The sequence below is a fragment of the Acanthisitta chloris genome, unplaced genomic scaffold, assembly GCF_000695815.1.
Source record: "Acanthisitta chloris isolate BGI_N310 unplaced genomic scaffold, ASM69581v1 scaffold41078, whole genome shotgun sequence".
Taxonomy (NCBI): domain Eukaryota; kingdom Metazoa; phylum Chordata; class Aves; order Passeriformes; family Acanthisittidae; genus Acanthisitta; species Acanthisitta chloris.
The window spans coordinates 36856-56440 of NW_008689521.1; the positions used below are offsets into that span (position 1 = coordinate 36856).

Below are 19585 nucleotides of genomic sequence, written 5' to 3' on the forward strand. Positions count from 1 at the left end.
TCACTCTCCATCCCTCATAATAACTGCTGAAGCCATTGATTGCTTTCAGCCCAGCTTGTAATTGAGAGAAAAGCTCTCAGAAATATGAGGTCACAACAGGTTTTACAAAATAATTAGCTGGACAGAAGAGTAAAACCCTACTAATACCCCCACAGAGGGGAAAAGAGCAATATAAGCGAAGCTCTTCTTAGATGTTAGGAAATATACAGGCAAGAGTGAGGTTAAGGACATTCCAGGAGAGATTCAGAAGAAAGTTTGCATCTTGTTAAACACCAGAAAACCCACTCCTTGCTCAAGGTTATCCTCCCATATTGAATTGCTGGTGCCCAAGAAGGCATGTGCTCTAGCTTCAGCTTTTCTTGTGGTTGTGGAGTTCATAACGTCTCTGCTTTGCGGGTTCTCTGATGTCTTATAAGAGATGAGTTCACATTGCCATTTCAGTACAATTCAATTAAAAAGTCAATTAGCCCAGATACAAAGCGATCGGCTTCATTAAGTTTGCTGCTCATGGAACAACACTGGTTTTGTTGCTGTTTTGTTCTGCTGTCTTGTTCCATTCTGAATCAAGTGTGACTTATCCTGCTCTACAGTCCCCGTAGACACGCGCTCACGCAGCATTGCATACCTCTTCTTTCCAAGTTCAGCAGTTGAAGATGTTGGAAGGGAGCAGCTCTAGGCAAGTCCCTGCATGCTGCAGAACTCTGAAGCGCTGTTAAGTAACAAGCAACAAGAAGAGCTTTTAAGAACATGGTTTTCAGCTTCTCAGAAGGAACCACATGCCTTTCTGGATCACCTCGCCCTGCCCTCCAAGATTTTTTTTCCTTTGTTGAGCATTTGGGACTATCTTGCATTTCCTTAGAGTGAAATTTTGTCGTAAAAAATTTAGTCTGTATTTTGTAAAAATTGTGTTGGCTTCTCTACAAATTCTGGTAGTTTTGCTTCAGCTTCAGACCATTTGTTTCAAAAAGGAATGACCACAGCAGGGAGGTTGCTGGATGGCTGGCATCTGTTTACCAAGGAGAAAAGGGTTTGAAGGAAGTATGACATTTACAGCTTTGTATTTATCGGTAATTAGATATCTCAGTGAGAGAATATGACACACATTGTTAATTGGACTCTGACAATTTGTTCCTAACATTCAACTTGACTTCTAAATTGTACTAGTTCTGGCTCTTAAAGAGATGAGTCTCGAAAAAGTGTCTGGAAAAACAAGTCTTCCCTGTTTAAACTAGGAATGTGCCAAATGACTGGCAGGTACTTGATATATAATTTAAATTTAAAACAGGAAGAAACAGTTCTAGATAAAGATCTCCTAGGATATCTAGGGGAAATATATGCACCTATATTTAGCTTATCCCTGGTTTCAACCCCTAAATGCACACACAGCAGCATGCACTTAGCTTTTGAAAAGAACAGGCCTTGATCCTTTAACAAGCTCCGCAAAGCTCACTAATAAAGTTACATCCCTGTTAATCACATATGTGCTCCCTGGTTCCTTCTTTGATACACCTTGTTCACAGAGATAAATCATGGAGCCGCAGATGCTCAGGAACTCTTAGAGAAGGAAATTGATGGCGAGTGGTCATGGATGGTAGATCCTCCACAGGAATCCTGACCCTGGGGCTTTGCCATGAGAGGAGGAACCAGAGAGTTACTCAATGGCTGAGGGTTGACATGGTCAAAGTGTCTTGCTGGGAACCTGCTCTTTTGAGCAACACAGAGGAGGCAGCCAGGGTCACACCTGTGAATTAGAAGAACATTGTGGTAACTGAGACACTTGACTAGAACCTGAGCTCAGGCTGTCAGAAAAGTAACATTGTGGAGCTGGCCATTCAGCAGAAATTTGTACAATACAGCAGGGCATCACTGAGGAGGAAGAACAGATTGCTGTAGCACAGGGAGAGAAAATGGAAGACAAGACACAAAGAAACACATCAAATCACACTTTGTATATTGGTTCTTGAAAATACTTTGCAAGAACTTCTGTGGAGAGAGAAGTTAAGATGAAACAGGGAGGATGGAGAAACAACAGGAGGGAGTTTGGATTGAGTGTGAAGAGTTCAAATACGCTTTTTGACTAGGGAGAAGGCAGAATGAAGGGAGGGAGACACTGTTCTCAGAATAGAGAGTCAGCCTAGTCAGAGCATCTTGCATGACTTTTCACATTTTGCCCTCTATAAAGGCAAAATCTGATGCAGAGAAAGTGAATGGATCTGAGCCAGCATGGAGATGTGGGAAAACAGGTCTCTCACTGGCACAGAGGGAAAAAGAGCTGAGGTAACAACTGCATCAAGAAAAGTCGGGGTAGAGAGAGCAGGGAGGTAAGGCTGAGCCCATGGGGACTTCAACACACTGACCTTAATGAAAACTACCAATGTTCTTCCTTTCACCCCTGCAGGACTCAAGGAGACACCACACCATGGAAGTCACTATCAGGAGGCACTTCCTGAATTTTGCTGTTTTCCTGATGCACTGTGTGGTCCACAAGGTGAGCTGTGAGAAAGGCAACTCTTCCCCACTGCACTTCACCCACTTCTTCTACAATGCCACCATTTATGAGAATTCAGCGCCGAAGACCTATGTGGAGAGCTACGTCAAAATGGGTATTTACAAGACAGACCCTGAGTGGGACATCAGATACAGAATAGCCTCTGGAGACAACACTGGTGTGTTTAAAACAGAAGAGCACGTGATTGGGGATTTCTGCTTCTTGAGAATAAGAATCAGGAGCAGTAACACAGCACTTTTAAACCGGGAGGTCAAAGACAGTTATATGTTAATAATCAAGGCTACAGAGAGCACCTTTAGCTATGAAGCCTGGGCCAAAGTGTTAATCCACATTCTAGACAGAAATGACTTGAAACCTCTGTTTTCACCCCCTTCCTACAAGGTGTCCATCAGAGAAGACACTCCTCTGAAAACAGTGATCAGCACAGTCAGTGCCACTGATGCTGATGCTGGTCAGAATGCTGAGTTCTACTACTCCCTAAAATCGAACCTATTCACCGTCCACCCCACCACAGGGGCAGTTATGATCACAGGAAAGCTCAACAGCACCCATCGAGGCAGGCATCACCTGCAGGTTTTGGCTGTGGACAGAATGAGAAAGATCACAGAGGGGAATGACTTTGGGAACTTGGCTAGTCTCACGATCCAAGTGGAGCCACCTGCCAGGAAACCCCCCTCTATCTCCTCGGTGAGGGTGACATCGCCTGACTCAGATGAAGACTTTATCTATGCAACTCTGTCTGTAGAAAGTGGTGACTCAGAAGTAGGGATTGATTCAGTTGACTTTGTGGATGGAGATCCAGGAAGACATTTCAAAGTCATCAAATCCTACTTTGGGAGCACTGAATTCATCATTGTGTCAAACAAAGAGATCAACTGGCTACTTTACCCATTTGGTTTCAACCTCAGTCTGCAAGCCAAGGACAAGAGCAAGCCACCACTGTTCTCTCCTATTACAGTTGTCCACATACCTCCATCCAAGTATGTATCTGCCAGGTTTGAGAAAGAAGTGTACCGGGTCCAGCTCAGTGAATTTTCCCCTGCTGGAAGCCAAGTTGTTATGGTGAAGATCACACCAGTCTTCCCAAATCTGAAATATATTTTGAGACCTACTCCTGACAGCACAAGTTTTAAAATCAATCCTCACACTGGACTGATAACTACAGTCAGAGCAATGGACTTCCATGAGCAGTCTCAATTTCAGCTCGAAGTCACAACTACTAACAGTCACACATCCACAACTGTTGTCATTGACATCACCGACTGCAACAATCACGCTCCAAGTTTTACTCAGTCTTCATACCGTGGGGCCTTTGATGAAAATGTTCCTCCTGGTACCAGTGTCTTAACAGTAAGAGCTACAGATGAAGATGAAGGAGACAATGGATTTGTCACCTACACCATAGCCAACCAGAAATCAGTTCCCTTTGTCATTGACCCATACTCTGGCATCATTTCCACCTCCAAGTCAATGGACTATGAGTTGATGCAGAGATGGTATCACCTGCGAGTGTGGGCATCGGATTGGGGCTCACCCTTCCGCCATGAAACGGAGGTGTACGTCTCACTCACACTGAGCAATGTCAATGACAATGCTCCTGTGTTTGAGAAGGCAAGCTGCAGTGGCACCATCCCACGGGACTTTCCTGTTGGGAACCCTGTGGCCACGGTCTCTGCAATCGACAGTGATGAGCTGCAGCACATCAGATATGAAATCAAGTCTGGCAACGAGTTACAGCATTTTGAACTGAATCCCATCTCTGGAGTAATATCCCTTAGAATATCTCTGCGAGATCTTCCTTCTGAACAGTCACTTTTCTACTCTTTGAAAATAACTGCAACAGATGGAGAGAACTACGCTTTGCCAACATCTGTAAATATCACTGTGGTCAGCCAAGGTCTCCCTGTCAAAATGCAGTGTGAGGAAACAGGAGTCTTGAAACAACTGACAGAAACTATCATACACTCCATTGAGTCTCAGTCTCAAGGCCATGGGCAGGATGATGAAACATCTCTGAACTTGCACCTTATAAACCATAATGCTCCTAAGTTTGATGACAGCTTTCCACGATCTATTGATATCATAGAGACTGTTCCCATCAACTCAACTATTGCTGACCTTTCAGCTATTGATCCTGACACTGGTTTTAATGGGAAATTGGTCTATGTGATCTCAGATGGAAATGATGACAGTTGCTTTACCATTGACCTGGAACTGGGTCTCCTTCAAGTCCTTTCTCCTCTAGATCATGAAAGAACCAGCTTCTACATTCTTAACATTACTGTGTATGACCTTGGCACACCACAAAAATCATCTTGGAAACTCTTGGCTGTGAATGTGTTGGATACCAATGATAACACTCCTAAATTCCCACAAGGTGCCTACTGGGTGGCAATACCAGAACATGTAGCAACAGGGACAACAATAGCTCAACTGAAAGCAGAAGATGCTGATACAGATGACAATGGGAGAGTAAAATATTCTCTCCTAACTCCCACTGACCAGTTTGCCATTAACAGTATCACTGGAGAAGTGGTGGTTACAGGTGCCCTGGATAGAGAATTGTGGCCTTGCTATGTGCTGAAAATAGAAGCTAGGGACCAGCCCAAAACAGGCTACCAGCTGTTCTCCATTACAGATCTCATTGTGACTCTGGAGGATGTAAACGACAACACCCCACAATGCCTCCCAGCCCTCAACAGTGTGAAAGTCCCAGAGGATCTGCCCGTGGGAACCATTCTGCTTTTTCTGGAGGCTTTTGATCCAGACGCTGGCTCTGGGGGTGAGGTGAGGTACAGCCTCATTAATGGTGAGGAGATGATGTTTCATGTGGATAAGATGACCGGGGCACTCCGGTTGGAGAAGGAGCTGGACTATGAGAAAAAGGACTCTTACAATCTAACCGTGCAGGTCAGTGATGGTGGGAAGCCCTTCTCTCGCTCTTCCCTCTGCCACCTGGAAGTGAACATCATTGATGTCAACGAGAACTTGCACCCACCACGCTTTGCCTCCTTTGTCTTCAAAGGCTGGGTGCAGGAGAACAGCCCTGAGGGCACATCAGTGATGATGGTCACAGCAAAAGATATCGACAAGGGGAAAGATGGAGAGGTTCAATATTTCCTCCGAGAGGGCACTGGCTTGTCCGTCTTCAGCATTGAAAAGGACACAGGTAATGACATCTTAATTTAATAGTGTAACTTAAAGGCTAAAACTATGTGCTGTGTTTGGCCTGACTTTTTGACAGATAGGACATTCCTGTATTCTCTCTGTTTACATGGTTCCATGCATTCAAATCTTCCTTGCTTGTGCAGGGAGGTACTTAGTGTATCCCTGTATCTGTGTAGGAGCCAACAGGGTTTGTCTCCTTAAAATAATGGAAAATCAATGTCTGTTCTCCCCCAAAATACTGAGAATGCTGAGGTCTTCCCTTTCACTTGTAAACAAAAATTACCCTCAGAATAAGCAAACCCTCACCTTCCATGCAATCTCACAGCCATACAAGGTTGGTGCCTGAGTTTGTATCTGCAGCACAGACCAGGAAGCAGACTAGAGACACAGACTGCTTTGTTATTAAGGACTAAGAGGTCTGAGTTCCTTGAATCTCTCACAAGCACTCTCTCACATTCTCCTAGGCATCATACGGACCATAGGATCACTCGACCGAGAAGGAACATCTCACTACTGGCTGACAGTGCTAGCTCTTGACCTGGGAACAACTCCTCTGTCTTCTGTGACTGAAATTTTTATTGAAGTCACCGATACCAATGACAACCCACCTCAGATGTCCAGACCTGTCTTCTATGCCTCTGTGATGGAGAATTCTCCACCAAACACATCTGTCCTTCAGCTTGATGCCTTAGATCCAGACTCTAGCTCAGAGGGAAAACTGACTTTTCACATCCTAACTGGAAATCCTCAAGGACTCTTCACCATTAACCTCATTACAGGTAAGACTGACCCAACTCAGCATCTGTTTTTGAGGCTTCTAAGTGCCCAGAGGATGTTACATATTCAATATAAACAGCCCACAGAGCTGCCTTTGTCACACCTTCCTTCTGCAGCAAAAGTCCCAGTCTCCAACTACACTGTGTGGAGAGTCAGAGACTTGAAACCCTCAACCTGAGGGCTGCTATTTGCATATAGATGGCTCTTAGAATGACAGAAATGTGCTACTTTGAAAGCCCTAAACAGAACCAAGCAGTTGCTTTTAATCTTCCTCCTTGTGAACAACTGCCCTGTTGCACAGCCTGAGCCAGGAAACACCCTTCTGGAGGTGACTGTCTGTTCCTGAGACAGACCCAGGCAGGATTAACAAAAATGAATCCCACTGCACTTAAAGACTCCACCCATTCTCCGGTACTATTAATGTAGTAAGTGTAGTAAGCCTCTCCTGCCATCTTCCTAGACCATATCTTTCATCTGGGGATTAATTACCAGATCTTTCAGAGCCATCAAAAACCCGCTGATGTTTTGTGTAAACAGCTTCCTCAAACTATCCCAGCAGAGCTGACATTGGGCCAGTCTGGCAAGGAAAGCTGTGCTGAGCCCTTCACTCCATCAGCTCCTGGGAGAAGAGGGAAGGGAGGGCACAGAGCCTGTGTATGGGAGAGGATTAATTGCATGACTTTGATCTCCTGCAGATGATAAAAGCAGTTCACCTACTGCAGCAGGATAGAAGCCTGCCCTCAGATGAGAAATGAGCTGGATGTATTGAAAAAAGGCTAGAGTGGCTCTCAGTTGCATGTTACCAGTGATGTAATGGCTCTGGCAGTGCTCTAGAGATGCCTAGGAGGGAGATGAAAATAAAAAATGGTTGTGTTGAAACACTGAAATAATTTTGTCACAAGGAACTCATAGGGTGTCTTTACATGGCCCCATACAGATACCCCAGGAGATGTCAGCTAACTGACCATTGCTACCCCCAGCTGTAGCTATCTCTACTGTCTTAAGCTTTTTAGCCTGATCAGGACATTGCTCTGCATCCAACTTTCCCATATAGTCCAAACAGCTGTGCACAACTCAGCCCCAGGACAGCTTGCACAATGCAGGGTTCCATGAAGAGGTACCTTCAGAGGCCTTGTTTTATAAAACTGCTGCCTTTTGGATGGGATGTGCACCAGGAATGGCTATCAAGACACCAGGCTGGCTCCCCCATCTGCTGAGCTCCAGCTTGCACCCATGCACCCTGCAGGAAATTCAGCCTTTATGCTGCAGGCAAAGTTTTCACCCCAGTGTGAGTGCAACCCTGCAAAGTCATGCTTCCAAGGCTGTCATGTTCCATGGCAAAATAAGTGACACTGGCAAAATCTGATTGTTTGCTAATGAGACACCTCACCTCTAAGCCAACCCTTTCATTTCCATCTTAGACAAAAAAAGCTCTCTCAGGTATGAGTCATCTCCTCTCCATCTCTCTCTACAGTCAGGTGATTTGCATGTGAAGAGTGATAAGTTTGTCAGTTCTGTAAGAAATCCGTGGGCTGATCTTATCTCTTGGACAGTTGCTGGATGTCTCTTCTTTAAACACGAAGGCTGGAGGTTGTTTAAGGTCCTGCTTCCAAGCCTGATGAGGATTCAGTTATCCGTTGTTTTACTTGCATGTCACCCAAAAGAACAAATAATTACCTGTGAACATTGGCATAAACTGAGCTGTTTATATCCTCATGCTTACCTTATCTAAAGAGAAGTCATCTGCCTCTACTGCCAGAAAGGATATCACAGCTTGTCTAATGTTCCATTAATTAGGATAAAACTATAATCTTTGGGCTCAGCCTGGTAGTGCAGCACTGCTGGTCTTTCAGTGCTTGGTCATCCACATTAGTGCAGGGTTGTATTCAAAGAGGATTATCCCAGTGCAGTTCATATCAAATGAGTTACATTTGAACAGAAGAGATATGGTAAGTATCTGAGCACTGGAGTGCTACCAGACCACTGATGTTTCTTCTGGATTTTCAGTTAGGACATGTACTTTGTTTTTCAAATGAAGTAAATGCATCTCTTCTTTCACTACCTAGACAAAATGATCACAAAAAGACCCAGAAGCATTTCAGTTATTGATATGCCAGAGATCTGTATGATCCAGATTGCCAGTACTCATTCCATGGTCAGTCCCAAATACTACAACAGCAAAAGAGTTTGAGTAGGAAGAGCTGCTTATCTGCAATGAACCTGAGTCTTTGTCACTATTCAATGATAAACTTTGAAGTTTCAAGGGGAAACAGCGGAGGCTTCTGCTCTGAGTCACATGATTTGAGCAATCAACAGGATAACCTGTGTGTGTTAGGAGTTCCTCCAGCACCTGGATCAGAAGGGAGGTCCCTACATAGAATTCTAGAATGGTTTGGGTTTTAAGGCACCTTAAAGATCCTCTAGTTCCAATCCCCCTGCCATGGGCAGAAGACTGTGATTGAGATGTTCCTTTTCTCCTGTCCAAGATTGTCATCAAAGAGCAAACAAGTCACATTGGCACTGGAATAAACCAGAGCATGAGAAGGCCAGAAGTCAGTCTGGGTATCTCCTAGGCAGGGCACTCCTGGTAGGGGCTCCTTGGCAGAGGGAGAGGAGGAGGAAGCTTGTTCTAATCCTGTGTGCTAATAGGAATTAAGGCCGTGATGTACTGCTGCAACAGGCATGTCTACACCCAGAATAACCCTTCAGAAGAGCCCGGGATAATTACACAGGGCACAGTGCCACACTATTGCAAGTAGCCTCATTCTGGTCCTGGAGCTGGCTTGTTCTGTGTTTGATCCAGTATCTTGACACAAGGGTGGATTGGCCAGTGGAGACATAACCAGCAAGGTCCCTTGGCTTCTCCTCCTGAGGCCTTGCATGGAGACAGGAAGAACTGTGATAACTGTCCCTTGGCAGAGCTTGGCTCCTCCAGCATCCCCAAACTACTACAGAAGGGCTCTAAGCTCTTCCAGCTCTTAGTTCCCTAAGGAGGGTGGAGAAAAAGAGGGAAAATAAATGAAAGGCTAATGAGAAGAGGGAACAAAACTGTGCACTGAGATGAAAGCTTTCTGCCACTGGCGATGGAATCTCTCCAGCCCAGCCTGGCAGCTGGTGTGGAGCAGTGTTTGTGGGAGAGAGAGATAGATAGCAACACATAGAGATGGGCAGATAGTAGGGTTTGGGGTATTCTTTTGCTGGAAAGGTTTTCAACTTGTTTTGCACAGGGTTTTCAGTCCCTGATGTGAAGGGGGTTTGAGTCCAAACAGGACCGGAAGGAATGGAAAGGCTGTGACAGGCAGTTAGGACAATGGTGTTCAATCTGCTGAAAGGCTGTTTGGAGAATCCTTTTATCTTGAATTATTGATTTCCAGGTCTTACCTAGTGCTTGTTCTTCTAGTGTTTCTCCTGCTGTGTCAGTGACCATGGGCTTCCCCAGGATGCCTGTGGTTCCCTACATTTCTCTACATGGAAGGACATCCAGACACAGCCTGCTCTATAGGTCTGAGGGATAGTTGCACTGCTGTTCCCTGAACCAATGCACCACAGCTCCTGCTAAGCATGGGGCAGTGCACATCAGGGTCAGAACAAGAGGGGAGGTGATTGGAGGAGGAGGAAAAAAGGTGAAATGGAAGCAAGAGTGAGACAAGGGAAAAATGATTCCAGGAACCTCTTCCCTTCTGAGGATCTTGTGAAAACCTCAGTGCCTGCAAACCTGATTCTGGCTATTTTAACTATCTTAGATTTTCCCCCCTGCAGCAAGGGCAGGGGGCCAGCAACCTCCACCCCAGTCCTGCTCTTGCCAGCAGAAGTTATTATTGTTTTTTGTTCCCTGACAACAATGCACTGGTAATTTCGCTGCTCCTGTTCCAACACCCTTCTGAGGATCTTGTGAAAACCTCAGTGCCTGCAAACCTGATTCTGGCTATTTTAACTATCTTAGATTTTCCCCCCTGCAGCAAGGGCAGGGGGCCAGCAACCTCCACCCCAGTCCTGCTCTTGCCAGCAGAAGTTATTATTGTTTTTTGTTCCCTGACAACAATGCACTGGTAATTTCGCTGCTCCTGTTCCAACACGACCAGCTTTCCTCTCTCCCCTTTCCAGGCAGCAAGCAGGAGAACTGCAGACAATCCTCTCACACTGCTGTGTGTAGACAGGCTGCTGGAGCAGAGTTTGAGCTTTCCTGTATGCAGGCAACAGAAGGGACTGTTTCTGGACCTTCAGGTGGATGCAGTGTTTGGTTAATTGGCCTAGTGCAATTAGGACCTTTGACAGTTTTGTTCAGTCTCTGTAGGACTCAGCAGAAACCTTCAGGGCCACATGCAAGAACACAAATGAAGAACACCATCTCAAGTCTCATGGGGCAGGGTGGCTGGTGATTTCTAGCAGGGCAGGGTACTGATAAGTCACACACATGCACACATAAAACATTCGCTAAAACTAAATGTGCACTTCCCAGGTCCTTGTAGGGAGCAGCAGAAAGAACCAAAAACTGTTTCCCCAGGCCATGAAAGCTGATGGCTTTCTCTTTACTAACAGTTTCCACTTCCATTTTAGCCCTCTGGCCTCACAGGGTGTATAACCAAGTAGCAACAAATAAAAATACACATTAATTCCAGCAGACTTCTCTCAAGAACCATGTCCAGTCTTGGTCTCCCCATCTCTAGGTGCTCAGCAGCCATGTGAACACTGCTGTCAATTTGTTCATCTTGGCAGCACACAGCACCATGGCTCTGAATGGGAATTAGAGTGATTAACCATTAACCACAAGAGCTGCCTGTTCTCCAGGCAAAGTGGTAACTGGCTCCAGAGAGGGGAACTGGGAGTTGCCGTTGGACACAGGCTTAGGGACAGATAGAGTTTGCCTGGGGTCAGGAGGAGAAGTCAGCCCTTTTACTTGTGGCTTCACATCAGCAGATGTGAAGCTAAACCAAAATATTCTATCTGATGAGACTCCCAGCTGGGATATGGTACAGGTCTGTGATAGAGAGTAAAGTCAGCTCTTAATCCCCAGGAGATCTGAGCATCTTCAGTGGTATGGACAATCAAGACAGTCATTAAGTTCCAGTTCATATGTCTTCACTACATTCTTCCTTCTTCAGCTCTGGAAAACTCACCTATGATCCTGTTCTCTTTCAATTTTTTTTCATTAGATCATGAAAGAACTTCAGGGTGTGGACAGACAAGTCCAAAAAGTCACTTCAGAGTGGTTAAGTTCCCTTCCATCAGTTGCCATGCAGAAACCCAGTGCAAACAAGGTGTTAGTCTGCCACAACTGGATTTTACAATCTGATAGACTAGAAATATCCCCAGTGTGCACACAGGTGCCAGGTAGCTCAATATCTGTGTATCCTATGGGTTTGTTAGGCCAAAATTATGAGCACCCCCTGAGGTATGTGGAGTTTTAGGCTTTGTTCCTCTATCCCAGCCAACCTACTGGCAATGTGGAAAGGAGCATCAGAGATTTCAGTGAATCGCTGCTGCAATTCCTTTTTCAGGCCCCCATTAGGAGAGCATTTCCATGAGTTTTGCTGCTAATGAAGCCCTACAGCCTCTCACAAACCTGGGAGAGGTTCAAAAACTCCTCAGCCAGTGGGTTCTCAGACCACTGAGTCCTCTTCACCTGCCAAGATGTTGAAGGGATGATTAGGGAGAAGAAAAAAACCTGACATATAAGCAAACAGAGTTTTTCAAAACATCTTGTCATAATACATTAAGGAGTGTTGATTTATAATTGTAAAGGCATCAAATAAACGTTTAGCACAGTGGCTGGTGCCAAATGTGAATAATCCCAGAGAACAAGTGGAAACGGTGAACAATAGTCTTGTTCCAAGCAGCTGCTCCTTGCTCCCTTCTTCAGCTGCCCAGTGTTTCCTGCAGCCATTTCAAATTTTCTCCTGCCTATCATGCTCAGACAGCAATACAACAAAGTATGGTACAACTGAAAACAATACTATTAATTAAAACTTTCTGGCTTTTGACCAGAAATGAGAGTCGAGATGGGTTCATGCAACTCTGATTTACAAGTCTTTCAGGATGCACAAGTGCATGTGCTCACACCACTGCACATGTACATTGCCTCCCAGGGTAGCACGAGCCTGTGTCACTACTTACTGTGGTCAGGAAAATTCACCCTGCCTTTTGTTTGTGAAGGGAATCAGGACTTCCCTTCACAAGGAAGAGACGCTATGATAGTAGCTACTGCTGGGAGCAGGAGATGAGGGGAATGGACAAAACCACTCACAGGTGTCAGACTTGATGACTGTCAGAAAATCATGCATTATATATATGCAATTTCCATGATCAGTAAAGCAGTTGTGAAAATGGTCTAGAGTTGCTTTTTATAGAATCATTGAATCAACCGGGTTGGAAAAGACCTCCAAGATCATCAAGTCCAACCCTACTGTGGTTACCAGACCATGGCACTAAGTGCCACATCCAGTCTCATCTTGAAAACCTCCAGGGATGGTGAATCCACCACCTCCCTGGGCAGCACATTCCAATGTCTGATCACTCTCCCCGTAAAAAATCTCTTCCTAATATGCAACCCAACCCTCCCCTGGCAGAGCTTGAGTCTGTGCCCTCTTGTCCTCCTGCTGGTTGCCTGGGAGAAGAGACCAACCCCCACCTGACTCCAACCTCCTTTCAGGGAGTTGTACAAGAGGGTGAGCCTCCTCTTCTCCAGGCTTCACCCCAAAGGTGAAGAATCAAGGCACTCAATAAGGACCATTGTCAAACCAGACATTCAAACAGAAGCCTCAACTCCATCCTTTCCACACTCAGCTTAGTCATTGACAGGTCAAAAAGAGGCAATTATGATGATTTTGTTTCAACTCTAGTTTATTATAGCCACAACTCCTCCTGCATCCAACCTATTCCCTGTGGTTAAACTACTGTGTATTTTTTAGAAATCCCTCAAATCTTGCAATGGTTAGAGGATTCATCTCATCTCTCAGCAAGGCTGAAACAGTATACCAACATTATTATTGACTGTGTACTTTATTTTTAGCCTGAATTTATTTGTTCTAGCAGTCGAATAGAGGGTATTTCCCAAGACAGAAGACAAACCTTTGTCAAAACACTGTAAATTACAAAGAGCAATATTCAGCACAGGGAAAATAGGAGTTGAGACTTGTTAAGAGGCCAAACTTGTGCCAGTGCATGCAGAATGTTTCTTACTTAGAGGCATAAGAAGTCTTGTTTTCATGGTCCTGCAGCCTTTCTCACCTAATGCCTTGCCAACCCTCAACTGATGCAGGCATCTGGTAGGTGTTCCCCCTCCTCCGTGGTCTCTGTGATCAGAGGGCAAGAGCAACACCTCCACGAAGGCATTCATGCTGGAAGGGGACAGCTTACCCTCTGGGGGTATCTGTCTTTCTCATCTGGTCATAAAAGGAACCTGAAACAGGACCCGTGGGCAGGCTGATTTCGGGTGCTCAGGGATCTGATCAGCCCTGGCTTTCCTTGGATGCTGAATTTTGGAGCTCAAAGGGTTTCTTTCTTGGCAGGTCTGATTTCGACGACTTCACGGCAGCTGGATCGAGAATACAAGGCTGAACATATCCTAGAGGTGGGTAATGATGATTGTAATTAGCTTTATTTACCTACAAGTGTATTAAGTCCTCAAAGAGCTTTCCTTGCAAGTTGGAGCAGAGAGAAAGAATCTCATCCCATCAGCTCCCAACTGCTGGGAAACTTAATTAAATGGTGTGTGCTGCCCTAAGAGACAGCTGCAGCAGTACTGCAGGGTTTATTATTTTCTGGCTGAAGAGTGGAGCAAAAGGCCTGTTCTGGAAGCTGTGGGAATGCAGGAAGAGGACTGGAATTGTCCTCTAGCAGGATGGATAATAAGCTACGGGGGAAATAGCAAGCCAGAGAAATCCAACTCACTTATCTCATTGTATCAGACATTGCTGTGTAGCTTTGGTTATCGGTCCCCATCCTCAGCTGCTCTGAGCTATGTGTGTTCCCATTAGAGGGATCTGGAGATGTTTCAGTCTATCAGGGTGATGGAGGATAATATATTTCTCTCTGTAATACAACATGCTGGGAGCATGCACAGGCACGGTGGAATGATGATGGGTGATAACTTGCCAAGCCATTGCAATACAAATGTTTTCAGCTGTGTGGTCCCTAATGACCAACCTGACCCACTGCCCAGAGCAGCTGCAAGCAGGAGCCCTACAAACTCATCCACTTGTGCATGAACAAGCCCTGCAGAGTGCCAGCTACAGCCACTTAGTTTTACCCTGCAGGGAGGAGCAATGCCCCTGATAATGGTGAGATACAAATGCAGATCCACACAAAACCCCTAGCTGAGGCATTGCCCATCAGGATGAAGGGTGGCTGCTCACATCCTAGGTCATGTCAAAGAGCTCTGTCACCTACTCCCTTTGCTTGCTGACAGGTGGCTGTTTCTGACAATGGAGATCCAGCCCTGAAATCCACCAGCAGAGTCGTGATACAAGTCCTCGATGCCAATGACAGTCCTCCCAGTTTCCCCCACAAGCTCTTAATGGTGCAGCTCCCCGAGAGAGATGCCTCAGAGACACCTCTGCCAGTCTACAGGCTGATCGCTTCGGACCGTGACCAGGGCCAGAACAGCCAGATCACCTACACCATTGAGGAGGAGGAGGAAGGGATATTCACCATCAACCCCACAACTGGCATGGTCTTCTCCAGGAAAGCTTTTCCTGCCTCTGAATACAACATACTCACGGTGAGAGGAGAGGGAAACAGAAACGATGGGAAGAGAAGGGTGGAGTGGAAAAGAGAGGAAAGGGTGCAGAAACAGAAAAGAAAAAAGAAGGAAAGAGATGGAGAAAATGCAGTAGTGGGATAGCTTGAATGAGGCAGACTTGGGTTACAGGGGAGAAATTGAGAGGGAATGATTGGAGATGCAGAAGGTGAGAAGCTATTAAAAATGGAGGATAAATTTAAAATTAACTGTCCAAACTACTTTCAGAAATGAATCCATGATCCCATATGGATATGGACCCAAACACAAACAGTTTTTAGGTTTCAGCATGCCTCCATTTGGTAGTGTGATGAGGCCATGGGGCTTAGCTATAAGCTCAAAGCTCTCCCACAGTCTGTGGGTCCTTGCAACGAGGCTTGTGATACAGGTGTCTGTGGTGGATTGAGTTTGTGACATTTACTTGACAGTCAAGAGGAATTTGGGTATCATGGCTCTACCTTGGAAGCAGACAGAGCATGGGCCACTGGCTCAGGAATTGTTTTGTGGGATTTTGGGCACATTTTGACATGAAACTCCTGGTGGGTGGGAAAAGCAGCTTCCCAGGGGTCTCCTGTGGCCTAAACCAGCCTTCTCCCTGACTGCATGTGCATTTCCTGGCAGGTCAAGGCAACAGATGGTGGCAGCCCACCACTTTCCTCCCACGTGAGACTTCACATCAGCTGGGTTGCCCGGCCCAGCCCTTCTTCAGAGCCACTAGCATTTGATGAGCCCCATTTTAACTTCGCCGTGATGGAAACAGATCCTGTAAACCATATGGTGGGAGTGATCAGCATTGAGATGGGCCCCAGCCAAGTGTGGTTTAATATCACAGGTGAGACACAGAAATTACAACAGGGCAGTGGTGTCTGGGAGCATTTGCCCTGGCTCCCTTGGCTTTTAGCACTCACATGCCTGAGCTAATGAAGTTGTTTGCTTTAGGTGTAGGTGAGCTATAGGGAAAGCTTTCTCACAGGCACCAAAAGGCTTAAGCAGCCATAGACAAAGCTGCCTGTCCAAGGGCTTCAGTGCCAAATGCAATTACCTAACACACTTGTTAATGATGTTCTGGAACTTGCCAGTGTTTGAGGTGTTCTCTGATGTCGCATGAGAGGCAGGGCATGGCAGTCCCAGCTCCTCCTGGGAATCGAGTGACACTGTTGGTTTTGCTAAAACAGCCTGCAAGGATCCAGGTGCCTGGCTGGGTGTTTGAGACGTCCATCCCTCATCTCTCCCTCCCTGCCAAGACTGTACACGTGACATGGAGCCAAGAGGGAAGGATTCCTCAAAGACCTGGTGTGCCCTAACTGGTAGGGCTCTCCCATCTCTTGGCATCCTAGGGATGACATAGACCTGAAATGCAAAGAAGCTCTAGTGCCTTCTCTAAGACACATGATGCTAGGGCAGAGGGGACGTGGGCTGTCACCCCAGGGGACTCACCAGGCAGCATGTGTGCAGAACTGGTCCTACCAACAAGAGCCAGTTGTGGTCATGTAATCTGGTGGTTTGAAATGATGCCCCAATCTGCCTTGCACAGCCTTTCCCTGGCACTGCCTGCAGGGCTTGCCCTCACCAGACAAAGCCTTGATTGGGTGAGTGAATAGTTTTTCCCGTTACTGTGTTAGGGCAGGGATAAGAGTGTATAAATACAATTAAGCAACAAGATATACAACACTACAAGGCGCAGACAATATCAGTGAAAGGTTTATCTGGCATTAGTAGTGTCTGCTTGGGTTTGCAGAATTAACGGCGCATTCCTCTGAATGTTATCCCATCATTTCCCTGCTGAATGCTGGAGCATAGCTCAACCTCATCTTTGTCAATTCCTAGTGCCCCACGTGCTGCTCAAGGCTCTCTTGGTTTATATACTGGTGGAAAAGAACAGGATTTCATTTTCCCTGCTAAGGAAGGAAAGCATCATGGTAGCTGGCAACCAAGTGGGTGATGCAGAGATCCAGGAGCCTTCAGCACCTCATTCAAATTTTTACCTTTCCCAGACCACAAAGGCTCTGTCACTGGGGTTGATGGAGTCTGCAAAAACTCTGACAAAGCACTATCTTTCTTTATCTCTCTCCTTTCCTGGGCTTCTTCTCTCTCTTTGGCACTGTGCACAGGGAGCCCTTCTCTCTTTTCTCAGGGAAAGGCATCCATGGGTCTCTCTTCCTCTGTCTCTGCTTCTTTCTGCCTTCTCCCCAGCAGGAAAGTGGTGGTCCAGATGGCTAGCAACCACTGCATTCCTCCCACAATGGAAGATAACTAATATAGCAACCAGCCAAGATATTCCCAGCTGGTAAGAGAATAAAGCAGAGTCCAGAGCATCTAGTAGCCAGGAAGGGAGAAGCTGAGACCTGGGATAAATCACAGAAAAACTGTTCTTACCTCTCCATCTCTCAGAACAACATAGCAGTGTTTCACATGCAATCGAGGCCTGACAGGACACGAGCAAGCGAGGCATGAGAAAGGAGCTGCCATGCCAGGGCTGAACAGCAGTAGGGTGAGGGACAGACTTCTGCTGCTGAGCTGCTCAGGCCTGCGGTTCCCAGCACTACGCAGCCATCTGGGTTGGAGGCAACATGCTCTGCTCACCCTGGAAGCACCGTCTGCCTCCCCAACTGTTTTGTAGTGGGCTTCTTCAGGTGGTTCACAGGCTCCCAACCGTTGTGATGAAGACCATTGCTGATATGCCCACAGTATGACCTTGAATTGGAAGCCAGCAACAGTGTTGTTCTGCCCTGCAGGTCCCTGATCCATGCTAAGCCAGTGATGCTGCATAGCTGGAGACCTTGTGCAAATAAATCAATGCTCAAATGTGCCTGTTGCCAATCTCACCAGGACATCATATGCATAAGTGCATCTTTCCCCTTCTCTCCTCCACCTCATTTTTTCTAATTCCTCTCACCTTCCCTTTCTACCTCTTTGTCACCATCTGTGTCTACCTCTTTGTCCTCCCTATCTCCTGTGTCCATCCAACACATGTTGCATTGAGTTTCCAGATTTGGGTGATGGCACTGTCCCCACTCTAACAGTGGCCAAAGAGGTACAGCTAGAGTGAATGCCTACACAGCCCCATTCAGTGCATATTGCCTGGCATCCATATATCTGTGTCTGGGCATGAGCTCCTTGTGTGGTTTGTGCATGGTGTCTGGAGAGGAAAACAGTGGTACAGCTAGAGTGAATGCCTACACAGCCCCATTCAATGCATATTGCCTGGCATCCATATATCCGTGTCTGGGCATGAGCTCCTTGTGTGGTTTGTGCATGTTGTCTGGAGAGGACATCCTTGTCCTCTGGGTCTCCAGGCAGCCCCTGGAATCCCTTCCCCTGCACAGGCTACCAGCACCTGCAGCTTGCTCCAGACAGAAATCTGCCTGTAACTTCCCTCCTGTTTCCCTTTTTCATCTCTCCCTCACCCCAGGTGGTGATGATGACATGGATTTTGACATTGAAAAGAGTACAGGCAGCATGGTCATTGCAAGACCCCTTGATGCAAGGAAGAAGTCAAGCTATAACCTGACAGTAGAAGTCACTGATGGGTCCAGTACCATCAAAACCCAGGTAACGTTTTTGCTTTAGTAGAGACCCCATTGGAAGGGAGTATATGCCAAAGGGAATCTTTCTTCTGAGTCTGCTGAGCCCTGGATCAGGTGCCAAGCACAAGAATCTCCTTTACACTATGATATTACTTCACAGCAACCCAAGTCTTTCCTAAGTAACAAGCTAAGATTGTTTCTATGTTGTTGGAAATACAAATGGACTAGGAAAACCTGGATCTTTCCTGATGATCACAGCCAGCACACAAGGACACATCTACACCACCAGCCAAGCTGGGCTGGCAGTTTACACACTCAGTCCTCAACTTGCTCTCAGCTGCTCAGGCTGAACTACAACACATCTGGGACAACATGTTAAGACATAAGGGAAATGCATATGCAGGCTTGGGTCCATGGTCCCATGTCAAGGGGTGTTCCTGGAACATGCTGGCATAGGTACACCCAGCACAGATGCACATGCAAGAGGTGAGATCAGGCCCAGGGATTGAGTGGAGCAACTGCAGAAATGCTGTGTACTCTGAGTTACCACATGAAAAGAAATCACTGGTGAAAGGAGACACTTTGCTCTCAGGCATCTCCCTGAGCCCCAGTTAAAATGGCCGATGAGATTTGCCCATCTTTACCCACCCTCAGGATCTTTCACCAACTGTTCTCTCCACATGTAAGAAACAGCCATAAATCCAGCCCTCACTGCACAGGAAGATCTAGAACATGAGTCACTTGTCAGTGACCCTTATCCTGGGAATTTCACTGTGGGGGATGATGAATTAGGAACACTACCATTCCTATGAAATGTGATGCTAATGGCCACTTATCTCAACAATCTTCAACTATTATTCCAAATAA

The 19585-nt window shown here is 46.2% G+C and overlaps 1 protein-coding gene across 1 annotated transcript in view; it reads left to right on the plus strand.

Annotated features, from left to right (window-relative positions):
- Positions 1–19585, plus strand: part of FAT2 (FAT atypical cadherin 2) — a gene marked incomplete at its 3' end in the record, with an annotated part of 57048 nt that overhangs the window by 9836 nt on the left and 27627 nt on the right. Inside the window, 6 exon segments of the mRNA XM_009081408.1 lie at positions 2399–5678; positions 6142–6456; positions 13963–14024; positions 14862–15173; positions 15813–16023; positions 18604–18743. Of these exon segments, the coding sequence (XP_009079656.1) occupies positions 2420–5678; positions 6142–6456; positions 13963–14024; positions 14862–15173; positions 15813–16023; positions 18604–18743 (4299 nt within the window).